Raw genomic sequence first — 19155 nt, forward strand, 5'->3', positions numbered from 1 at the left:
CTATTAGGACTATTAGTATAGTGTTGGTGGGACTGCTAATTCTGTTCTAAAAGTTTAACTTATGAATTGGTATCAAAATAAATTGAAGTTATTCACAGATAAAGGGAAAGACTGGCAAATGCATCCTGATGCGTAGTCATCACAAATGGGCCCCTGTAGTATGGGTATCCAAAACAATTATTACAACCTTTTTAACATGTGAGGTTGAGAAGTGAGTACTCCTTCTTGGAGTGGAGGGGCAGGTGACAGAAATAGGAGCCAATGGAATGGCATGGAGATGCGTCCAGACAGGCCCAGGTTGGAAAATGGTTCCAGGATTAGGAAACGGTTCTTCACCAGAAGGTGATGGGCATGGAACAGGCTGCCCAGCGCAGTGGTCGTGGCCCTGAGCTTCCAGATATCAAGGATCATTTGGACAATGCCCTCAGACATAGGGTTAGAATTTCAGGCGGTGCTATATGGAGCCAGGAGTTGGACTTGATGAACCTTGTGCATCCCTCCCAACCTGGAGCATTCTATGATTCTATTCCTGAATGGACTGTTTCTGTGCTACTTATTAGCTGCATGTTAGAATCTTGACATTTTAATCGCATGTTGGTCTGAAAATCAAAAATTAATATTTTTTCGAGTATAGCATGTTTTATTCATTTGATACATTTTTTATTTTTAAAAAAATTCTCACTTTATTAAAATCAAGAAATACCAGGAGAAATTCTAGAAAGAAATTCAGAAATGAAATACAGATTAAAATATGTCTAACACACTACCTCAGATAGGCTCGGACTCTGCATCCTCGAAACCAGCTCTGAATTTTGACAGCAGCTTTGTACACTATTTTTCTGTCTTCATCCACAGATCTGATAATATAAGAAGGAGTAGTTAGTTACAGTAATCATAGAAAATATAAAAAAGTAACAATACTTGTTAGCATAACAATTTACTACCAAAACAGAAAATTCTTTGTAATTATTCCTTATTGTAGCTTGTGATCTTTTTCACTGGATTTTTGCATTCACAGATACAATTATACTTCCACATGCTTCAATATTACAGAAAAAAAAAACTTAGTTTAGCCGTATAACATAAAGATAACAGAGTTAAGTCTCTGGGAGAGAATTAGTGACTCGATAGGCTGTAACCAATTTTAAAGATTTTAAAATCAGTACAGAAAGAAGACTAAATAAAATCGACATATAATAAAAGAAAACTTTATTACGATTAGAAAATAATGGAAAAACACAAGAAACTGCGTTAGATCAATGCATGAATGAGCCCAAATTATGCTACAACTTAGTACAGAATTAAAATAATTTTAAAAGGATATGAAAACTAAACATCACTGTATGCTACTGCAACCTTAAAGCATTAGAACATCTACATGACATAAGGTTTGCAAGAGTGCAAGCCTTATTCTCATACAGTACTGAATACCCAAGTTATATTATGGGCCTCTTCAGTTCTAGCTGAAAAATACAGATAATTCTTTATTAATAATTAGGCCTGAATTATTACAAAGCCCCCACATTGGGTAGCTACAGAGATATTAAATAAATTAACTACAGTCAATGTCATCATTTTAAATATTGAGTGTTTATTAAGGATAAAAATTTTATTAAGGAGATCTAATTTTAATACATTTTTTAATGAACAATACTAGAAGTTTTATTTGTGTATTGCCTGAACAATGATAGAATCCGTGGTGACAGATATCTTGTCACAGACTTTTATAATGAGTATGAGCTTATATTACATTACAAATGTAGAAGATTTAGACCTTTTAGCTGCTATCTCAAGAAGGAATTCAAAAAAGAGAAATATGGAAAAGATGAAGAAATGACTAAGAAAAGGTGAGAGACAAATACAAGAGAAAAATATTCATAGGAAAGAAATTAGATGCAGAAATTTCCAAATTTTAGAAGGCTTGTAATATCAGGATATGAAATCTGAACGTAGCTTAATAGGAAGAGGAAGCCAGGAGTTAGAAACAAATTGTGTAAGTAAGTTGGACATATTCCAAAGAGATGATCATGGGGATCTTTTTACACAGAATTATAGTACTCAATGGAACAGCTTATTGAGTCTTGACAGGACTTTGCACAATGGGAATTCAAATATGTGGATTTTGGAGATAATGTAAAAATGAAATTGGTGTGCGCTGCAGGAGGGAGCAAAAGGAAACGAAGTAGAAAACATGCTGAGACTGCAGGATTGATTAGTATAGATGCTAGAGGAACTGATGATGAAGTGAGGACATACAGAAAGATGAAGAATTTGTTTTTAAGTTACATGAGAAGAAAGGTTATCTACAGAGATACTGGGCAGGCAGATGAAGATGCAAGATAGACTTAGATGGACAACTGATGACCTCGAAGAGATCTTCAAGAACTATTACCTGTCGAAGACTTCTGTTAAATTAAGTAGTACAAGCGAACAGCATGTGCAGAAATGGGGCAAGAAACACAAACAAACAGGCCTCATCAGAAAGTTACTTAGTAATTCCAAGATAGTCCATGCTTGTCTTCTTCCTGTCACTTGGTCTATTAAGGCACATAAGGAAACTAGGAATCTAAAAAAGACTAAAGATGAGAGTTCAAGAAGAAATCATTACTGCAAGTTCCAGTGCTGAGGGGCTGAATCCTTTTCATTTAAGTGGATCAAGAACAGAGTTTTTCATGCAGTTTAGTTCCACAAGTTTCCACTTTCAACTGGCCTTGTCAGCAAATAAGCAGTTTGGAGCATAAGTTGTTCAATATTACATCTACCCTCCTGATCAGATTGCACAGTTGTCAGATTGTTTCAATTAGGCTTGAAGAGTCAAAAATACCTCTCAAATACTTTTTTTTTTTTTTTTAAGATATATTAAAGGTAAAAATCTGACATACAAATATTACAGTACATAGAAGTAAGTTCTTGACAAAATAAGTGTGCTAACAGATCCTGTATATCCTAATGCTTATTGTGAGAAAGTGCAAGTCTCATGCCTCTCTGCATTGTGTTATAATTGGACAAGACCTTCCCTAGAAAGGTACTTTCCCTAAGAAGACAGACAGTTTTGGAGAGCCCATACAAAATGGAGGTCTGCATAAAGAATGACAGGAACATTACTAAGATCAGAAGAACAGCCAGGTTAAATCGATCGCTGGTCTAACCACAATCAACAGGTGGGACATTACAGCCATCTGCCTGCCCTGATCTTTAACAGAACAGAAGCAGAATCCTCAAACAGGAAATGCATTCTGAAAGATAAAGTTTTTCTAATTTGGGATTTACTTTCAGGCACTTCAATTACTGCATTCTGCCTGCAGCAGCAATTTCTAGCAAGAATACTTAGTTTTCACCAGGGTCCCATTAAGTCAAGTTGCTCTGGAGTTTCTACATGTTCTACAAAGTTCTGCTTTTAGGTTTTGACAGATAAGTAAAGAAAGACATGTATATATTTTTTGTTTGTTTGTTTGTTTTAAAATTTGTTTGGTACGTGTAGACTTAAACCCTTCAAGCTTTACTCCTGGAGGTACTTGGAAACAGCACAGTTAATACAAAAAACAAACAAACAAACAAACAACAACAACAACAAATAACACAAACCAAGTACGTTGCAACCTATACTCTTCTGCACTTTCTGACGCTTTAGACAAAGTTAAGTCTTTGGGGAACTTGATATTTCATGGCAGAATACTGACTTCAAAAAGTGCTTTTTAAAAATACCACTGATTTCTGTATGAATACCATTCAACCATGTGGATAATGAATGAACACACAGATTACCCACACTGGTACTCAGCGCATCCCAGATCAGGCAATTTTAATAGATCCATTACTGTAAGTAGAATAGTTCTGCAGCAGAAATGAAAGCTCTTGTCTCATAAAATACTTCAGACTACTGCAAAATTGACACACGTCAATGCCCAAAGTTTACTTGTTAAATTTAAAAATTAAGCAAAAGATCTTTGCATTTATGTAGCATTCCACATGTTTACATCCTTCATTCACTGGGCTCAGCTGAACAACCATTCTCAACTGAGCTTATATATAATGAAGCAAAACACTGTGAGGAGCATTCAAAAATATATCATAAATAATTTCATCATCATTTTTATTCAGAAAATGCAGAGTAAGTCCAGTGATTTAATGAGGCTGTGCTGTCTACAGAAGAATGCACCTCTGAGAGTATTTTGTCTCATCATTGCCTAAAGATTACAAGGGGTTTTACAATTTCTGCCACTTCACAAAAGCAATGAATATGGAACTGGATTTTTAATACTTTAAACAGACATAAAATCAGATGCAGCATTTTAGGAACATGGTTTAGCGGACATGGTGGTGATGCGTTGGCAGTTCGACTAGGTGATCTTAGTGATCTTTACCAAACTTAATGATTCTGTGATTCTATCAAAACCTCTAAACAAGTTATTCTGATTTGTTTCAAGGTTTTACTGACAGCCTTGTTGAAGAAGTTCAAGATATGCACACTAAAGAACAGAGATCAGATCACTGGCCAGCCCTTAAACTCAACAGGAGTGTTTGAAGCCTCTCATTTAAATTCTCAGATGAAAACATCTGAGTTTTAGGAAGCTGATGGATTATAGCCCATTCTCAAAAGTTCATTTTCAAAAAGATGTGCCAAAAACAAACAAACACCAAAAATAAGCAAACAAACAAAAACCACCAGACATCACGCATGCTGCCCGCTAATGGATTTCCATGTCTGGCTCAGCCTACTCCTTCTAATCTGAAATGTCTGAAATTCCAGTGAAGTCTGGAATGCTCAAGGCTACGTTCTGGGATGAGGTCCTGGGCAGCCTGATTTAGTGGTTGGCAACTCTCCCCCATGGCTGGGGGACTGGAGCTCGGTCTGTAAGATCCCTTCCAACCTAAACCATTCCATGATAAGAGAAGGTCATATAGCCAACTGCTTTGTGTACCGCTGCAACAGCCTGAACTGAAGTTCAGCAAAAGAACAAGTAACAGAATACTTCATATATTAACTTCAACTCTTAACTTTTAGTAATATTACAGCTGTGTTATTGATGCTAATGATGGTGTAATTGGTTTCTGAAGGAAAAGCTGCATTAAATAGTGAAGAAAAAGAAAAACAACTATCCTAAATATGTGAACTTTAATATAACCTGTGCACTAATAAGTACAGTGCGTTTGTGTTTACATTACAAATTCAAGTAATAAAATAGGTTTTAAATAAAATAGGTCTTAAAACACGTTATTTCCTAAAACATCTTATTTCCTAAAATGCGATATGTTACAAGTTGTCTGCTGCTGCCTTTGCTGTCATAAAACCCCTTAGAATCCCTGAGCCAAGAAGATGGCAACAGGTGACCTGGGCAGACAGTGCTCTGTCCCAGGACATCTCAGCAGAGCAAGTGTCTCCTTCCTTTGACGGAGAAACATAAACCCGTCCTGGGTGCTGCAGAGGACAGACGTCCAGAACCAAAAGAACAAGGACCAAAGTCAAACTCCATGATCTGACATAGCAACAAGGCGAAGTTTCAAACACTGTGGATCTTAAGCATCAGCTCTCTCAACAACTTTCAGACGCTTAAAGTGAGCAAATAAATAGATAGGTAAATAAATAACCGGACCCTTCAGGGAACCTTTTGCTCTCTTCCTTCAGACCGGCCTGCAGCACGGAGGGGGACAGTAACGCCCGCCGCTTTGGGCGGGAACAGCCGCCATCTCGCAGCCGGGGCTGGCAGCGGTACAGGCGGCCCCAACCCAGCGCCAGGATGAGCGTCCCATCCCGCTGGGGTTACCTGTTCTTGAGAAAATACTCTTCCCGCAGCCGCGAGAGCCTCGCCTCCAGCCGAACCAGCGCGGCCATGCTTCCCCCGCCCTTCCGACGCCACAGCCGCCATGGCAACGGGGCCGCACCACTCTGCAAGCCCGCGGGGAGGAGCGGCGTATCCCGCGGCGCTACCGGCGAGGAGCAGAGGGCGCGAGGGCAGCGGGCGCACTGTGGCGCGGGAGCCGTGAGGGACTGTAAGCACGGCGCGGGGTGCGGGAGGGCGCGTGCGACGGTGCGGACGGAGAGGGGGAGAGGCGAGATGGTCGCGGCCGCCTTCCTGCCGGAGCCGCGGCCGCTTCCGGGCTCTCATCATGGGGGACTGAGGAGCAGCGCCGGTGGCCCGCGTCCTCCCCGTCCGGTTCTCGCCGCCAGCCCGCGGCCCCCGTGGCGGCTCCCCTCGGCTCAGTCTCTGCGAAGCGGCGCCAGCCTCCCCGGGGAGCGGCCGGGGCAGGCGCCGGGTTCATGTTCCGGGTCGCCGAGCCCAACCCGACCCGAGCTCCGGCGGCGAGGAAGAGCTGGTGAGGCCGGGCCGCGGGCGGCGGGGCCGCCGCTTGGGTGGGAGGGGATGCGCCGAAGGAGCGCTGTCGTAGTGCCGGGTATGGGGCTCAGCACCACGACTGGGGTGGCTCGGGCTCGGCCTGTGTCCAGCCTCAGCGGGGTTTTGTTTTTCACCGTGGTACGCCTGCCGACTGCCTCACCTCTCGATGTAGGCTGCTGAGACATCCAACGAGGTGTGACTGCTGTTCTGGAGCCGTCTTGATTCAAACCGAGAATCAACAAGTGTGGCTTTGGCCAATGGCCAACCACAGCAGGTGCAGCTACACTGTGGTTCACGGGTTGTTTGTTTCCAGATACTAGGGCAGCACAGGGCAACAAAAGGCAACAAAGCTGTGAAGGATCTGGAGCACAAATCCTTTGGGGAGCGACTGAAGGAACTGGGATTGTTCAGTCTGGAGAAGAAGAGGCTCGGGGAAACCTTATTGCTCTCTACAACTGCCTGAAAGGTGGTTGTGGGGAGGTGGGGGTTGGCCTTTCCTGCTAGGTAGCACCTAGAGGATGAGAGGGAGTGACCTCAAGTTGCACCACGAGAGGATCAGGTTGAATATTAGGAAATACTTCTTCTAAAAAAAGAGTGACAAAGCACCGACACAACTGCCCAGGAGGTGGTGGAGTCACTGTCCCTGGAGGTGTTGAAGAAACATGTGGATTTAGCACTGAGGGATGTGGTTAGTGGGCATGGTCGGGATGGTTGGAGTAGGTGATCCTAGTGATTTTTCCACCTTAATGATTCTCTGAGTCTTTATTAGTACAGTGACTCCAAAGATTTTATTACATCTCTAGTAGGACAATGGTAACTCAGTAGCAGAAGGTGGAAGAGTGAGTTTTGTTAACAGGCGATGGAGATTAAAAGGTCGTTTGAAGGAGCCCTGAGGAAGGATTACAGTTTTGGAAACCAGGTTCTATTTACTTCACAACCAGCTTGTTTCAATCTCCTGCACGGTATTTTTAGTGTTTTATGTACAACTCATTGGGAACTTACAGTTGATTTCATTTTCACTAATGGAAGTGGAGAAGTGTGTGATGAGTTTGGTTTTGTTATTTGGTTTGTTAGTTTTGTTTTTCTTGAATCTTGATGATGATTCCAGGCTTGGCTTGAGTCTTGACTACTTTTTTAGAGAGAGTTTATATATACAAACATCTGCAGTTAGAGTTCCCAGATCTTCAACAAATTTGCTCTTATCATTGTCTTTGTTTCTTATAGGGGCATGGAGAAGAAGGGAAAGACTGATTTAGCACTTAATTTTTTTAATGTAGCAAACTCCTCCACTTCATGTGATAGCATCACTTTTTTTCCTGGGAGTATTTTCTTGCCTCTCACATTTTTTTTATAGAAGAGAAGGCTTTCTAATTAAGATTGTACTTGCCTAGATAGCATATACTTCTAGGAAACTTATGACTTAGTATATGTATTTGCCTACTCTAACTTCTGTTGATGTAATGTATAACACTTCAGAAAATGAGGTGTGCTTTTCTGGCAGAACTATATTTATTCTATTACTAAAGCTGCGTGTAGCAGAAACATGGCTTAAGACCTTCCTAACTTGTATCTTTACTATGAAAAATTTTCATTATAGAGTCAACCTGTCATTTGTCTTTAAGTTTTATTATTTTCTGTCCATGTAAAGTAATTTAGTTCCCGAGGCATTAAAATCAATGTTCAGCAAAACAGGCTATGGGATTTTGACATATACTCCTGTAATTGTCTTCAGACAGTGATGACTTTGCTTGTCCAAATACACTGCCCAGTGAAATTCAGTACTGAGAGAGTTATTGATGTCTTGTAACTTATAGGACTGTTAGTTTAGTAGTTCTGAAGGGAGATCCAGTTAAAAATTCTAACAGTCCCTCAGAGTTGCATTTTCTTATCCTTGTTCTGGAAGCTGTCATTTAAAAGAAGCCCGTTTGATTGAAATGCAGCGAGGTATTTTTCAATGCATAATACTTAATGTAGAAAATAAAGAACTTGATCTTAGTAAAAATGTTAAGGCACTAAAAAAGTTGACAATTTCTGAACTGCCGTAGAGTAGAATTGTTTATATCTACTCTGAAGCCAAAGGTTTTTCATTTTTTCCTACAAGCACCTATGACAACTCAGGAATAGTTTGCAATTTGGATACTTACTGGGCACTCTGATTCTTCCAGCAATGACTTTGATGGTACAGTGTATTATCACCATTTGACGGTTCATGTGATTCTCCACCTTGACAGTTAATTAATGAAGTCATACATCTGAAAAGGGCAAGCGTATCAGTAAATGGCAGCAACTATTGCAAGAATTGCTACCTCTCATGATAAATTGCCCCAAATTTCATTTCTGGCTGACCAATTCATTTGTGTTAGAGCGATGTTAAATGTCAGCATCTTTCTGACTGTATACCATTGCTCAGTACTGAATACTTCTTCGCTGTTAGATATGAGTCGAGAGTATTGGTTAAAAAGGCTTAACAGTATTTGTTGTTGCTCCTTCTTAGGTAAGTAGCAATTGTAGGAAAGCCAGAGGAACTAGTTACAAGTTTGTCTGGCCTTAATTTTTAGGGGGACTAGCAGCATAATCAGCTGATGAAATTCCATCATTACTCACATGCTAATAATTTTCTCTTGTATAGGTCAAATGTAGGGGAATTCCTAAACCACATCTAAAGTATTTTCTCAAATGCAGAGTCAGGACTGAGAATTGACTTTTAATGTATAACTTGGAGAATAAAATGTTGTTTGTACAGATAATCATCTAGAAGCTATGTATTTGATATCGAAACTAGTTCACTGAAAATTCCAGCGAGTGTACTAAGTGTACGTCTGTAATTGTAGAACTATGACTTAAGTAAAATTTCATTTTTTTTGAGGCCCTTCTGCGCTTCTGAATGTTTGTGAAACTGATTTATATAATGCACACACATCATCCTACAGAAAGAGAGTTTCCATACCTCAAAGATGAACTATAGCCTGGGATTTGGGGCTTATTTTTCTTTTTTCAGACATAGGTGTGCATCAGCGCAGTATCCTGACTTGTCTCAAGCATCTTTGATTTTGTACCTGTTCACAATTTCTTACGTGAAACTCAAAATAATTGTTTTCTGAGGCATAATTTTTGTAAGGTTGTTTTGACACTTTCAGATTTTAAAAAATTCATTAAAATGAAAGTAACATTTGAGTTTCTTTGGTCTGCATGTCAATTTTACTCTGAATTTCTTGGCTCTTAGTCTTCACAGGAAGCATTGGGCCGGATACTTAGAAGTGGAGGAGTACAGAGACTCTCTGTTGCTTGACTGCTAGCTGCTATAACTGTGATGGTTGTTGGTACAAGAGTGGAGTGCATTTGGGTCATTGTGTAACTTTTGCAAACCTGTATGTGCTGTGGAGAACAGCTAAAGATGTAGCTAGATCCAGATATGGAACTGGATGCTCTGGGTCCTCCTCTTGTGGGTGGCCACTTGGTGGCTGGTGGTTTTAAATAATAGAGGCCCAACTTCTGTTTCTTCTATATACAGTAAGTGTATATACCATAATATATATTTAAAAAGGAAGTTATTCCCTTGCCTGCTACAGTATCTTATTAGCTGTTTACTATTTTAAACTTAGTAATGTTGCTCTGATATGATTTCTATTTCATGCTTTTCCCTAGAACGGTGATAGTTCTTCAGAATCAGTAAATTCTCTTGGCAGGGCAGTGAGATTTTTCATCTGCTGCATCCTCCCAAGTGCTTACATCTGTTCACCTCAAATTTCAGCTTTCTGCAGCATTGAAATATCACAGAATCACAGAATGGCCCAGTTGGAAGGGACCTCAAGGATCATGAATCTCCAACCCCCCTGCCACATGCAGGGCCACCAGCCTTCCCATTTAATACTAGACCAGGCTGCCCAGGGCCCCATCCAATCTGGCCTTGAACACCTCCAGGGACGGGGCATCCACAACCTCTCTGGGCAGCCTGTTCCAGCACCTCACCACTCTCTCTGTAAAGAACTTCCCCCTGACATCCAACCTAAATCTTCCCTCCCTCAACTTAAAACCATTTCCCCTTGTCCTGCAGTTGTCTACCCTTTCAAAGAGTTGATTCCCCTCCTGTTTGTAGGCTCCCTTTAGGTACTGAAAGGCTGCAATGAGGTCACCCCGCAGCCTTCTTTTCTCCAGGCTGAACAAGCCCAGCTCCCTCAGCCTGTCCTCACAGGGGAGGTGCTCCAGTCCCCTGATCATCTTTGTGGCTCCCCTCTGGACCCTCTCCAGCAGCTCCGTGTCTACTGGGGGGCTCCAGACCTGGGCACAGTACTCCAGATGGGGCCTCACAAGAGCGGAGTAGAGGGGGACAATCACCTCCCTGTCCCTGCTGGCCACCCTTCTTCTGATGAAGCCCAGGATACCATTTGCCTTCCGAGCCGCAAGGGCACGTTGCTGGCTCATGTTAAGTTTTTCATCTATCAAGACCCCCAGGTCTTTCTCCGCAGCTGTTCTCCAGGCCTTAAACTATTGTTTTTAGAAAATAAATTCTGAGGTGGAAAAAAACTTGAATTAATACCTGTTTGCAGATAAAGGTGCAGTGTGGGTACAACCACGTTACAAGGCATCAAGGAATCCATATGAGACAAGATTATGTAAGTCTGATTTTATAATCCCAGTGTGCAAGGGAGCACTTGATTTTCTTATGCATTTAGCTTGTGATCAAGGTTGATTGTGAAGGAAGCAAAAATCATGGATTTGAGGAAACTACTTTTCTTTAGATTTGTTATTAGTGGTTACTTTTCACACTTGATGAGAAAGATATGGCATAACTTCTGCTGCAAGAAACACTTTGTCTATTCAACAGGAAAATCTATAGAACTAGGAAGTAAATGTAAATACAGCTGTCAGTAGAAGATATTACCTCTTCTTAAGAATCGTGCAACTGTATTAGCTCTCCTGTCAGTGTGTTAAATGTTTGTTACGTGTTCTGTGAGCAGCCAGAGCTCTACATTGTGTGTTTTAGGTGGGACATGAACAGAAAGTATAGTTGATTTGCAGTGCAAAAACAGTGCCTAAGTAGTAGTACTAATAGGGATTAATACTACTACTTAATACTTAATGGAATCATTAGTACTACTTCCATTAGTAGTTTCTATACTGCATGTTAATGCTATAGGTGATCTGTGTTAACTGGTTTGGAGTAGGCAAAAGCTGTTACATTGTTTCCTGCAACCAGGACTTTTATGGTCTGTTCTGATAAGGGTAGAGATGAAACGGATCAGCCTTGAGTGAACTACGAGAAAATTGCTTCAGATAATTGTAAAGGTCAGTGTAGGCAAGGTATATTTTCTTATAGTAAAATAGAATCTTCTCCTAGTGAGGACATTACCGTTTATTGCTAGCTATGGGCTGTTGCTGTAACAGCATTTTTATAGCCTGCTGTGAGTCATGCTAAACTACAGCTCAACTTAATATTTTATCTATCACAGTATGTTGTTCTGTGTTCCTTATTGCAGTCTTTGAAATGTCTTGTCTTAGAGAATACAGTTGAGACTCACGGGTGATGTCTTTAATACTTTTTTTTGTCTGACTCCTGTTATCACAGTTGTTTCTCAACCTATTTCAAACACAAATATTTTTGTTAGAGTGATGATTAAAATATACTACGTGGAGTTGGAATGCAGCCTTGACAGCTGGTTGTGATCAATGCAGAAAGCTGCAAAACTGGGTTTGCCTGATAAATAGTACAGTAGTAGCCATATGCTCTTTAATTTTAGAACAGTTGAACAAAAATCTGTTTCCATCTGATTGCCAACGCCGGCAAGATCATAGCAAGAGAAAGGGGAACTCCAGTAAAATTAGAGAGATTTCTTGTTTTATTCAGAAATAAAGTTTTAATGTGAGCCACTGTCACATTGAAAGTGCAGTGAGGTTAAGAAACTCAAGTACAATGCATTGTGGTAAAGTCTCCTACTACAAAAGAAAAAAGCAAACCCACCCCAAGCAGTAAGAGAGAAGCTTTAGGAACCAAAAGCAAGAATTAGTTTTTAAATCACTGTAATGCTGCATACCTGCAAGTCAATTCTAGATTAATTGACTTTCACTTCTCTCCCTGAGTCTTCACGTAATTATTGCTTCATTTGAAACACTTTTTCTGCTGTGTTGTTTCTCTTGCTTTTGAGAGTGTTTTTGTATGATTACGGAGATATTTATTCTTGGGAGCCAAATGGATTAAGCACAGTTGTAGAGAGTCTGATTCTTGGGAACACAAGGATTAAAAACAGATGTAGCAGTCTTCCAGAGCTTTTCCATCTCTTACAGGATAGTGCAAAGATTCTCTTGTGCTAAGAGACAAAGAAAATGTTAGATTAAGTGAGAATAATGGGACTAGAGATTATAGCAGGTTAGAAAAAGATACAAAGAGTAAATGCAATTGACAGAGTAGTTTCAGGAGTTCAAAATGATATTGTGTTTTTAGCACTGCTTTTGGTGAGCTTGCTAGCGAATTTTTAAGTATATGTGAAAACTGTGTAGAAGGAAAACGTATTGTTTCTTTAGGTAAAAGCTTTCATGACCAACTTGGATTTGTTTTTAAGTGTACTCATCAGTCCCTCTGTTAATATTTAGTATTTGTATGCTTTTGTGTTCCTAACTATTCAGCTATTACTGTCTAAGCATCTTTAATTTCGGAGTTTGTGGTGAATGAGGGAACTTATATGCTATGCATACAATATTTCTCAGTATCTACAAATCTGTTGATGTGCATAGATAATTACTTATTAATTCTGTCATTAAGTTGTATTACAAAACCAACAATCTTGCTTTTAAACATCCTGTATAAAACTTACAGACGGTCCTTCATGTTAATCCATTGCCATCATACTGGTAACTTTCAAAAGGAGAGCATACTGATGTGTTGTAAGTTCTGAAGGACTGGCAAGGATTTGAATCTCAACAGAAATACAACAGCATTTGTAGAATAGACAATAAGAGTACATTGCCTAAATGACTTAAATGATCTTATGTAAGATTGTTAATAGTTTTTTTAGATTCATTTGTTGTTGTTTTTGTTTTTGTTTTTTTCCTCTTGGAAAATGTAGGCATTTCAGTAGGACTATGGAGGAGCTGGTTCACGATTTAGTCTCAGCACTGGAAGAAAGTTCAGAGCAAGCCAGAGGGGGTTTCGCTGATACTGGAGATCATTCTCGAAGTGTCTCTTGTCTTCTGAAGCGGCAGGCAAGAAAAAGGAGGGGACGAAAAAGGCGTTCATTTACCACCCATCATCCCTGGGAGACTGGTCACTGTTTAAGTGAAGGTTCTGATTCCAGTTTAGAAGAATCAAGCAAAGATTACAGGGAAAATCATACTAACAAAAAAGACCACAGTGACTCTGATGACCAGCTGTTGATTGCTAAACGCAGGCCTTCCTCAAACTTAAATAACATTAGAGGCAAAAGACCTCTATGGCATGAACCGGATTTGGCTATGGACAATTTAGGAAACAGAACTTTGCGCAGGAGAAGAAAAGTGAAACGGATGGCAGTTGATCTGCCATCAGAAGTTTCTAATGCACTGACAATAACTCAACAGCAGGATAACAGAGATCAAAAAATGGACAATGACAATAAATCATACCAACATCAGGAGTTTTCTAAGAGCAAAGTGAAAAAGAGAAAAGTAGCTGCAGTTCGACAAGGACCTGAAATCTTGGATGAAGGAGTAGTAATAGAAAATGAAGAAATGAACCAAGCAAATAAGGACAAAATGGAGTATGAGGAGCAAAAGGGCTCAGATGAGAACATGAGTGACAGGTTATTTTTTTTTTCTTTTTACAGAAACTTTAGATAATATTTGTTTGCTTATGTTTCTATTACTAGTATTGGAAATATTTGTGCTTTTTTCCTTTCATTTCAGAGTTAAATTGCTGGTACAAGTGGCATGTGTTTAACAAGTAACTTTTAGGATTGGTTGATGGTTTTTGTTTTTTTGGGTTTTTTTTTGTGTTTTTTTCTTTTTTTTTTAAGATAAGTTTGCAGTTCTTTAATATAAACTGAGCTGAATTGATCAGGTTAATGGAATCCAGCATATAATAGTCAGGTAGCAGAGGAATAACAAAGTAATAGTACGTCATAATTGTTTCAAGGGTAAGAATGATAGAATGTAGAAACACTTAATCCTGTTTGTTGTGCGTTTTTTTTTTTCCTGAGTATTTCAACTGGGAACAGTTCTCATACACTCGCACAGGCAAAAATTAAGATTTTCCTAATTTCTAAACATTTATGTTTTGGTCGTTATCTCTTCATCAGAAAGCCTGTCAGTATTTAGGTTTATCTTTTAGACAGTATGTTCTTCTGTGTCATGGGCATAAAAAGTCTGCAGCTTGCTAAGGATATACATCATTTATGAAATGCATAAACCAATTTACAGTTCAGAAACACCTGAGCTTGCCATTAGAAAAATGGGGGAATGATGACCCTTTGGCAGTACGCCTCATCCATCCATTCCAGACAGCAGGCATACTACAATGGTAATTGTTTTGAAAGTACTATTTTGACAACACAGTAAGGTGTGAGTCATTTTTCCACCTTACACAAGGGATTTTACCTGCAGGGCCTGGTAAGCCTGATTATGTTTATCCCGTGTCTGCTTCTCAATACAGAACTGTCAACAAGAAAGACTCCTATTAGAACACACAACTTTGTTCTGATATGTGACAGAACTACTGTCTCTGGTTGGTTGTGTTTTTGTTGTTGTTTTTTTTCCCCCCCCCTAGGCATTTTGTCTACAAACTGTTGAGCAGATTGGTTATAGTAATAATAGCAGTATTGATAAGTGACTAATTCCAATTATTTCCTGAAAAGTTATTTGAATTGCTTAATTACATGCTGGCATTGTCTCACACCAGCAGATCATAAGCAGTTGAAAAAGCAATGTGAATCTTGACTTCTAAAAAGTGTTCCTTATGTCTCAGTTGTTAGAACAGAAGCAGTACTACTTGGCAGCCGGTTTAGCTTCAGACATCTCACTTCCACATTGAAGTCAGAGGTATGCCTCATCAGGGAGCTTTTAGAGCACTTGACTCTTTGATACAGGGAATTGGCCTCCCTCAGGATCAGTACCTAATGACCGATGATTAGAAATCTTCCTAGGAGCTGGGAACTGTTTCAGCCTATGTGCATATGTCACATTTTTTAAATTTTATTTTTAAAATATTTTCTTACTGTTGACTCCTTTTTCTTTGAAGTTCAGGGCTCAGTTTTCTGGCTCTCAATGCCAGTACCTAAATGATTCTGGAGATGAATTCCTGTACAGTTGGTTCTGAGCACCAGGAATGAAATTTCTGATCAGAGCCTGTTTTTCTTTTCCCCTTATCTTTAATGTCAATTTCAGACAAATTTGGTGATATATGGAGTTCTAGAAGATATTTTAATTCTAATTAAGCTTTTGATAGTTTTGGTTTTTGGTGTTTTTTTTTTTTGTTTGTTTGTTTTTGTTTTTTGCTATTTAAGTTACTGAAAACAGAAGAAGTCTCTTCTGTTGAACTGTTGCTTTTGAAAATGAGAGCAGTTCAACTGAGTCCTTTAATGGAGGAGATGCTTACCCAGCAGCGTGCCAGTTGGTGCTCAGTGACTGCTCAGTTTTTGGGGCAGGATTAATTAGTAACCACAAGGCACGGGGACAGTTAGCCTTTAAGAAAATTGTTTCCTTTTCTTTATTTCCACAAATGTGTAGATAAAGCTGTGAAAGCTTTTTCAGTATCGAAAGTGTTCCTGCAAACTTTTTGTTTGCTATTTTTCGTTGCTGAAGAGAATCTGTGACTTTTTGTTCATCGACTGCCGTGTTGCAATTTTCTCAGGTGGAGTTCCTGCCCTATCTAACTGTGGCCTGAGAATAATGAACACTGTTTGGTGTTGGATATGTCAGTGTTTTTTTGTTGTAATTTGATGGTTTTTGGTTTTATTTATTTTTAAAGGAGGGGGAAAAAGTATTTCTGGAAGCTCCAAGTTGTTATATTATTGTAAACTGGCTAGTCCTTCAGTAAGAATAATTGCACAATTAAAATATCATATTAAAACAAATAAACAAACTGTTCCCAGAATAGGGAATAATAGGAAAATTGGGTGGGGAAATACTGAGGCTGAAAGGATTTCCTACCATTTGTTTTAACTGTAGAAAGTGGACTGGAAGGTCCATGTAAAGGAAGTGTTTTTTCTTGAGAGAAATGTATGATGTAAAATTGTACACAACTAAACGTAAGGCTAGTCAAGCTATCTGTGTGGTGATTAAATTGGCTATGATTGTTAGAGACAGTTAAATATCAACACTTGTTCTAACAGAAGAAAGATGACTTATTACAACTGTGCAAATCAAGTGCTTGACTCTCTTTTGTTTATATTATATAAAAGATGTATGTATAAGTTTTGCTTATGTAGTAAGAATATGTGTAAGCAGAACATGCAGCAATGATTAGGAGAACTTCATCTTCAAAGTTATGTACATGAGAACAAAACAAGAAACTTCACATTGCTTATTGGTTCCTGATACCATATTGTTTCATATTGTGTTGGAATGTTTTCTGGTGAGCAGAGATAAAAAGTAAAAAGAACTTGTGCTTTGTTTACACACATAGCTTGTGTGTAATGTTGAGAGTAACTGTAGTATTTGCAGCTTTAATTTGAATATATGGTGAATTGATTATTTTTTTTCCCCCCAAATTGCTTTATGTTTCACTGTATGTAAAACATCATTAACTTTTGCTGAGATTACTCCCTGCTCTATTCAACGGATAGTAAATAAGTCACTTAGAGAAATCCCTTGTAGGTGAAACTCGACAAATTGTAATCTGTATTATTAAAAGAAAAGAGAATATTCTAAGTTTTTAGAGATGCATGGCGTTTTTTTTTTTTTTGCAATATGTGTACAGTAAAGTATGAAGTACATTGATGATTGTCTTTTTTTGTTTTGTTGTTTTGGTTTTTTTTTTTTGAGAGAACTTGCATGCATACAGGAATTCTGATTTTAATGTTCTGACAGTAATTGTGGAGGAGTCATCTGTACTTTGTTTTCTTTTGTGTTTTTTTCTTGTGTTCATTTGGTGGTGTTACAACCATTGACCATACTAACTTTCTCAAGATAACCTTTATTTTTATATACTTTGCTACTGGTGCTGTCAATTTTTTTCTTTTTCAATGAGACAATAATATATTGTGAATCCTTAAGGAATGCATTTTTCAGATTATTTGCCAGTGATATGTAGAAAGTTAATTTGCATTTTTTTCAGATTCCTGCACTTCACGTGCTGAAGGAAAGTGTAGGTTGCTTTTGATTGAGATTTTTTCCTATTTTATTGAGCAGTGGTTTTCCAGAATCAAGCTGAATTGCGTAGCGTAAGAAAGGAGCAGTGAGCATTTGATGGAAGCACATAATAAAATGCATCAATTGTGTCAGCACCTCATAGCAGTCACATCTGGCCTACTGTCAGGGTACCATTAAATTCCTGTGGTTTTATGTGCCAAAAATAATACTCTGTAGTTAATGGAACTAGGATATTTGCAGTTTGATTAAAAATAATAATAATAAAATCCTATTTTCTTTCTGATCTTTGTTGTGCTTAATTTCCATCTGAGCACAGCCTTGTCTCCTTAACATTTTACGACTGAAAGATCAATTGTTCTTTTGATCTTTTTCTTTCTTTCTCTTATTACAGTGAATCCAGCAGTCTGAGCAGCAGTGATGCTGGTTTGTTTACCAATGATGAAGGAAGACAAGGTATTGAAACAGTCTTTCCTTTCACCCCTCAAACAACCTCAGTTGAAATTCCATTAAGTGTTACAAGTTATTTCATGAGTTAATTACAGTTTGAATTCCTATTACTATTTTAATGAGCTGAAATAGAACTATCGTTGAGGGATTTTGAAATGTTATGAGAGGGCATCCCAAACCCGTGACTTAATTAAAAAAAAATTAAAATATCAAAAATATAGATAAAATATTTTGAAGATATTCTATTTATATAAACTATTTTTTTAATTCTTTGAGCACTCCACTTTTCTGACAAGACAATGTGATCAAAATACTGCCTTTCAGACTATTTTTTTCTTTATTTCCCCAAATTAATACATTTGTTTTGTTCTAGAGATGACAATTACTAAACAACCACTCAGTTTTATCAGTCTGACTGACAACAGATGTATCCTGTTTTAAGCCTCTCCTCTCTGAAGAACTTGCATTTAAATTAAAACGCAGTAAAGATTCAAAATTACCTTTTAATATAGTTGATCGCATTATTATGTCATATAACTATTGAGGATAGCGGTCTAATATTTTGTTTTTTCTTCTTCAAGTTTTCAAGTTCAGTTTTCACTGTGCTATTCTAAGTGCAGCACGTTTAACCTTCACAGTGCTAAGCTTGTTTGCCAAACTCACCGTTTAGGAACCTGCAGTTTTTGACAATGTAAAAAGATAAAGCAAAAATAGTCTCTCAGGTAATTAAGACTTGCTATATTATTGATTCTAAGTGGATGGTATTGGAAACTACTAGATCTGCTTCTAAAGTAATGCCTCCTATTTTGTTACATTGGCCCACAATGCCAGAGGTGGCTGTTGGTGGTGTGGCGATAGAATTTGAACCTTCCCACCAATATCCCATTACGTGTTGTTGCCATGAGACAGATGGCAGCAGAGGGGCAATCTGACAAAATGGTGTCTGACATGGAAGTGCAAATGAAGCAAAGAGGTGGAATTGAATTCTTCCATGCAGAAAATATTGCATCCATTGACATTCATCAATATTTGCTGAATGGAGACCGAACAGCGAAGGTGAGCACAGTGAGGCAGTGGGTGGTGCATCTGAGCAGTG

General features: G+C 38.7%; 2 protein-coding genes across 12 annotated transcripts in view; one reads left to right on the top strand and one right to left on the bottom strand.

Annotated features, from left to right (window-relative positions):
- Nucleotides 1-5908, bottom strand: part of SPATA17 (spermatogenesis associated 17) — a 180665-nt gene extending 174757 nt beyond the window's left edge. For all 9 annotated transcript variants that reach the window (XR_014881915.1, XR_014881910.1, XR_014881914.1 and 6 more), the window contains exons 1-2: nucleotides 5766-5908; nucleotides 768-857 (exon numbers count right to left, since the gene is read on the bottom strand). Coding sequence is in view for 2 of the 9 variants with exons in the window: in XM_031552359.2 (XP_031408219.2) it covers nucleotides 768-857; nucleotides 5766-5833 (158 nt within the window). In the remaining 7 variants the exon portion in view is untranslated. The remainder of the gene's footprint in view (nucleotides 1-767; nucleotides 858-5765) is intronic.
- A 147-nt stretch (nucleotides 5909-6055) lies between these two features.
- Nucleotides 6056-19155, top strand: part of GPATCH2 (G-patch domain containing 2) — a 104421-nt gene continuing 91321 nt past the window's right edge. Inside the window, exons 1-3 of one of the 3 annotated variants that reach the window (XM_010706699.4) lie at nucleotides 6056-6315; nucleotides 13397-14107; nucleotides 18004-18065. In XM_010706699.4, the coding sequence (XP_010705001.2) occupies nucleotides 6260-6315; nucleotides 13397-14107; nucleotides 18004-18065 (829 nt within the window). In that variant the 5' untranslated portion in view covers nucleotides 6056-6259. Of the gene's footprint in view, nucleotides 6316-6431; nucleotides 6802-10923; nucleotides 10949-13396; nucleotides 14108-18003; nucleotides 18066-19155 lie in introns of those variants that run through there. The other 2 variants (XM_085219217.1, XM_085219216.1) reach the window with 2 other exon arrangements.

This window comes from Meleagris gallopavo, chromosome 2 (genome assembly GCF_905368555.1).
Source record: "Meleagris gallopavo chromosome 2, MGAL_WU_HG_1.1, whole genome shotgun sequence".
Taxonomy (NCBI): domain Eukaryota; kingdom Metazoa; phylum Chordata; class Aves; order Galliformes; family Phasianidae; genus Meleagris; species Meleagris gallopavo.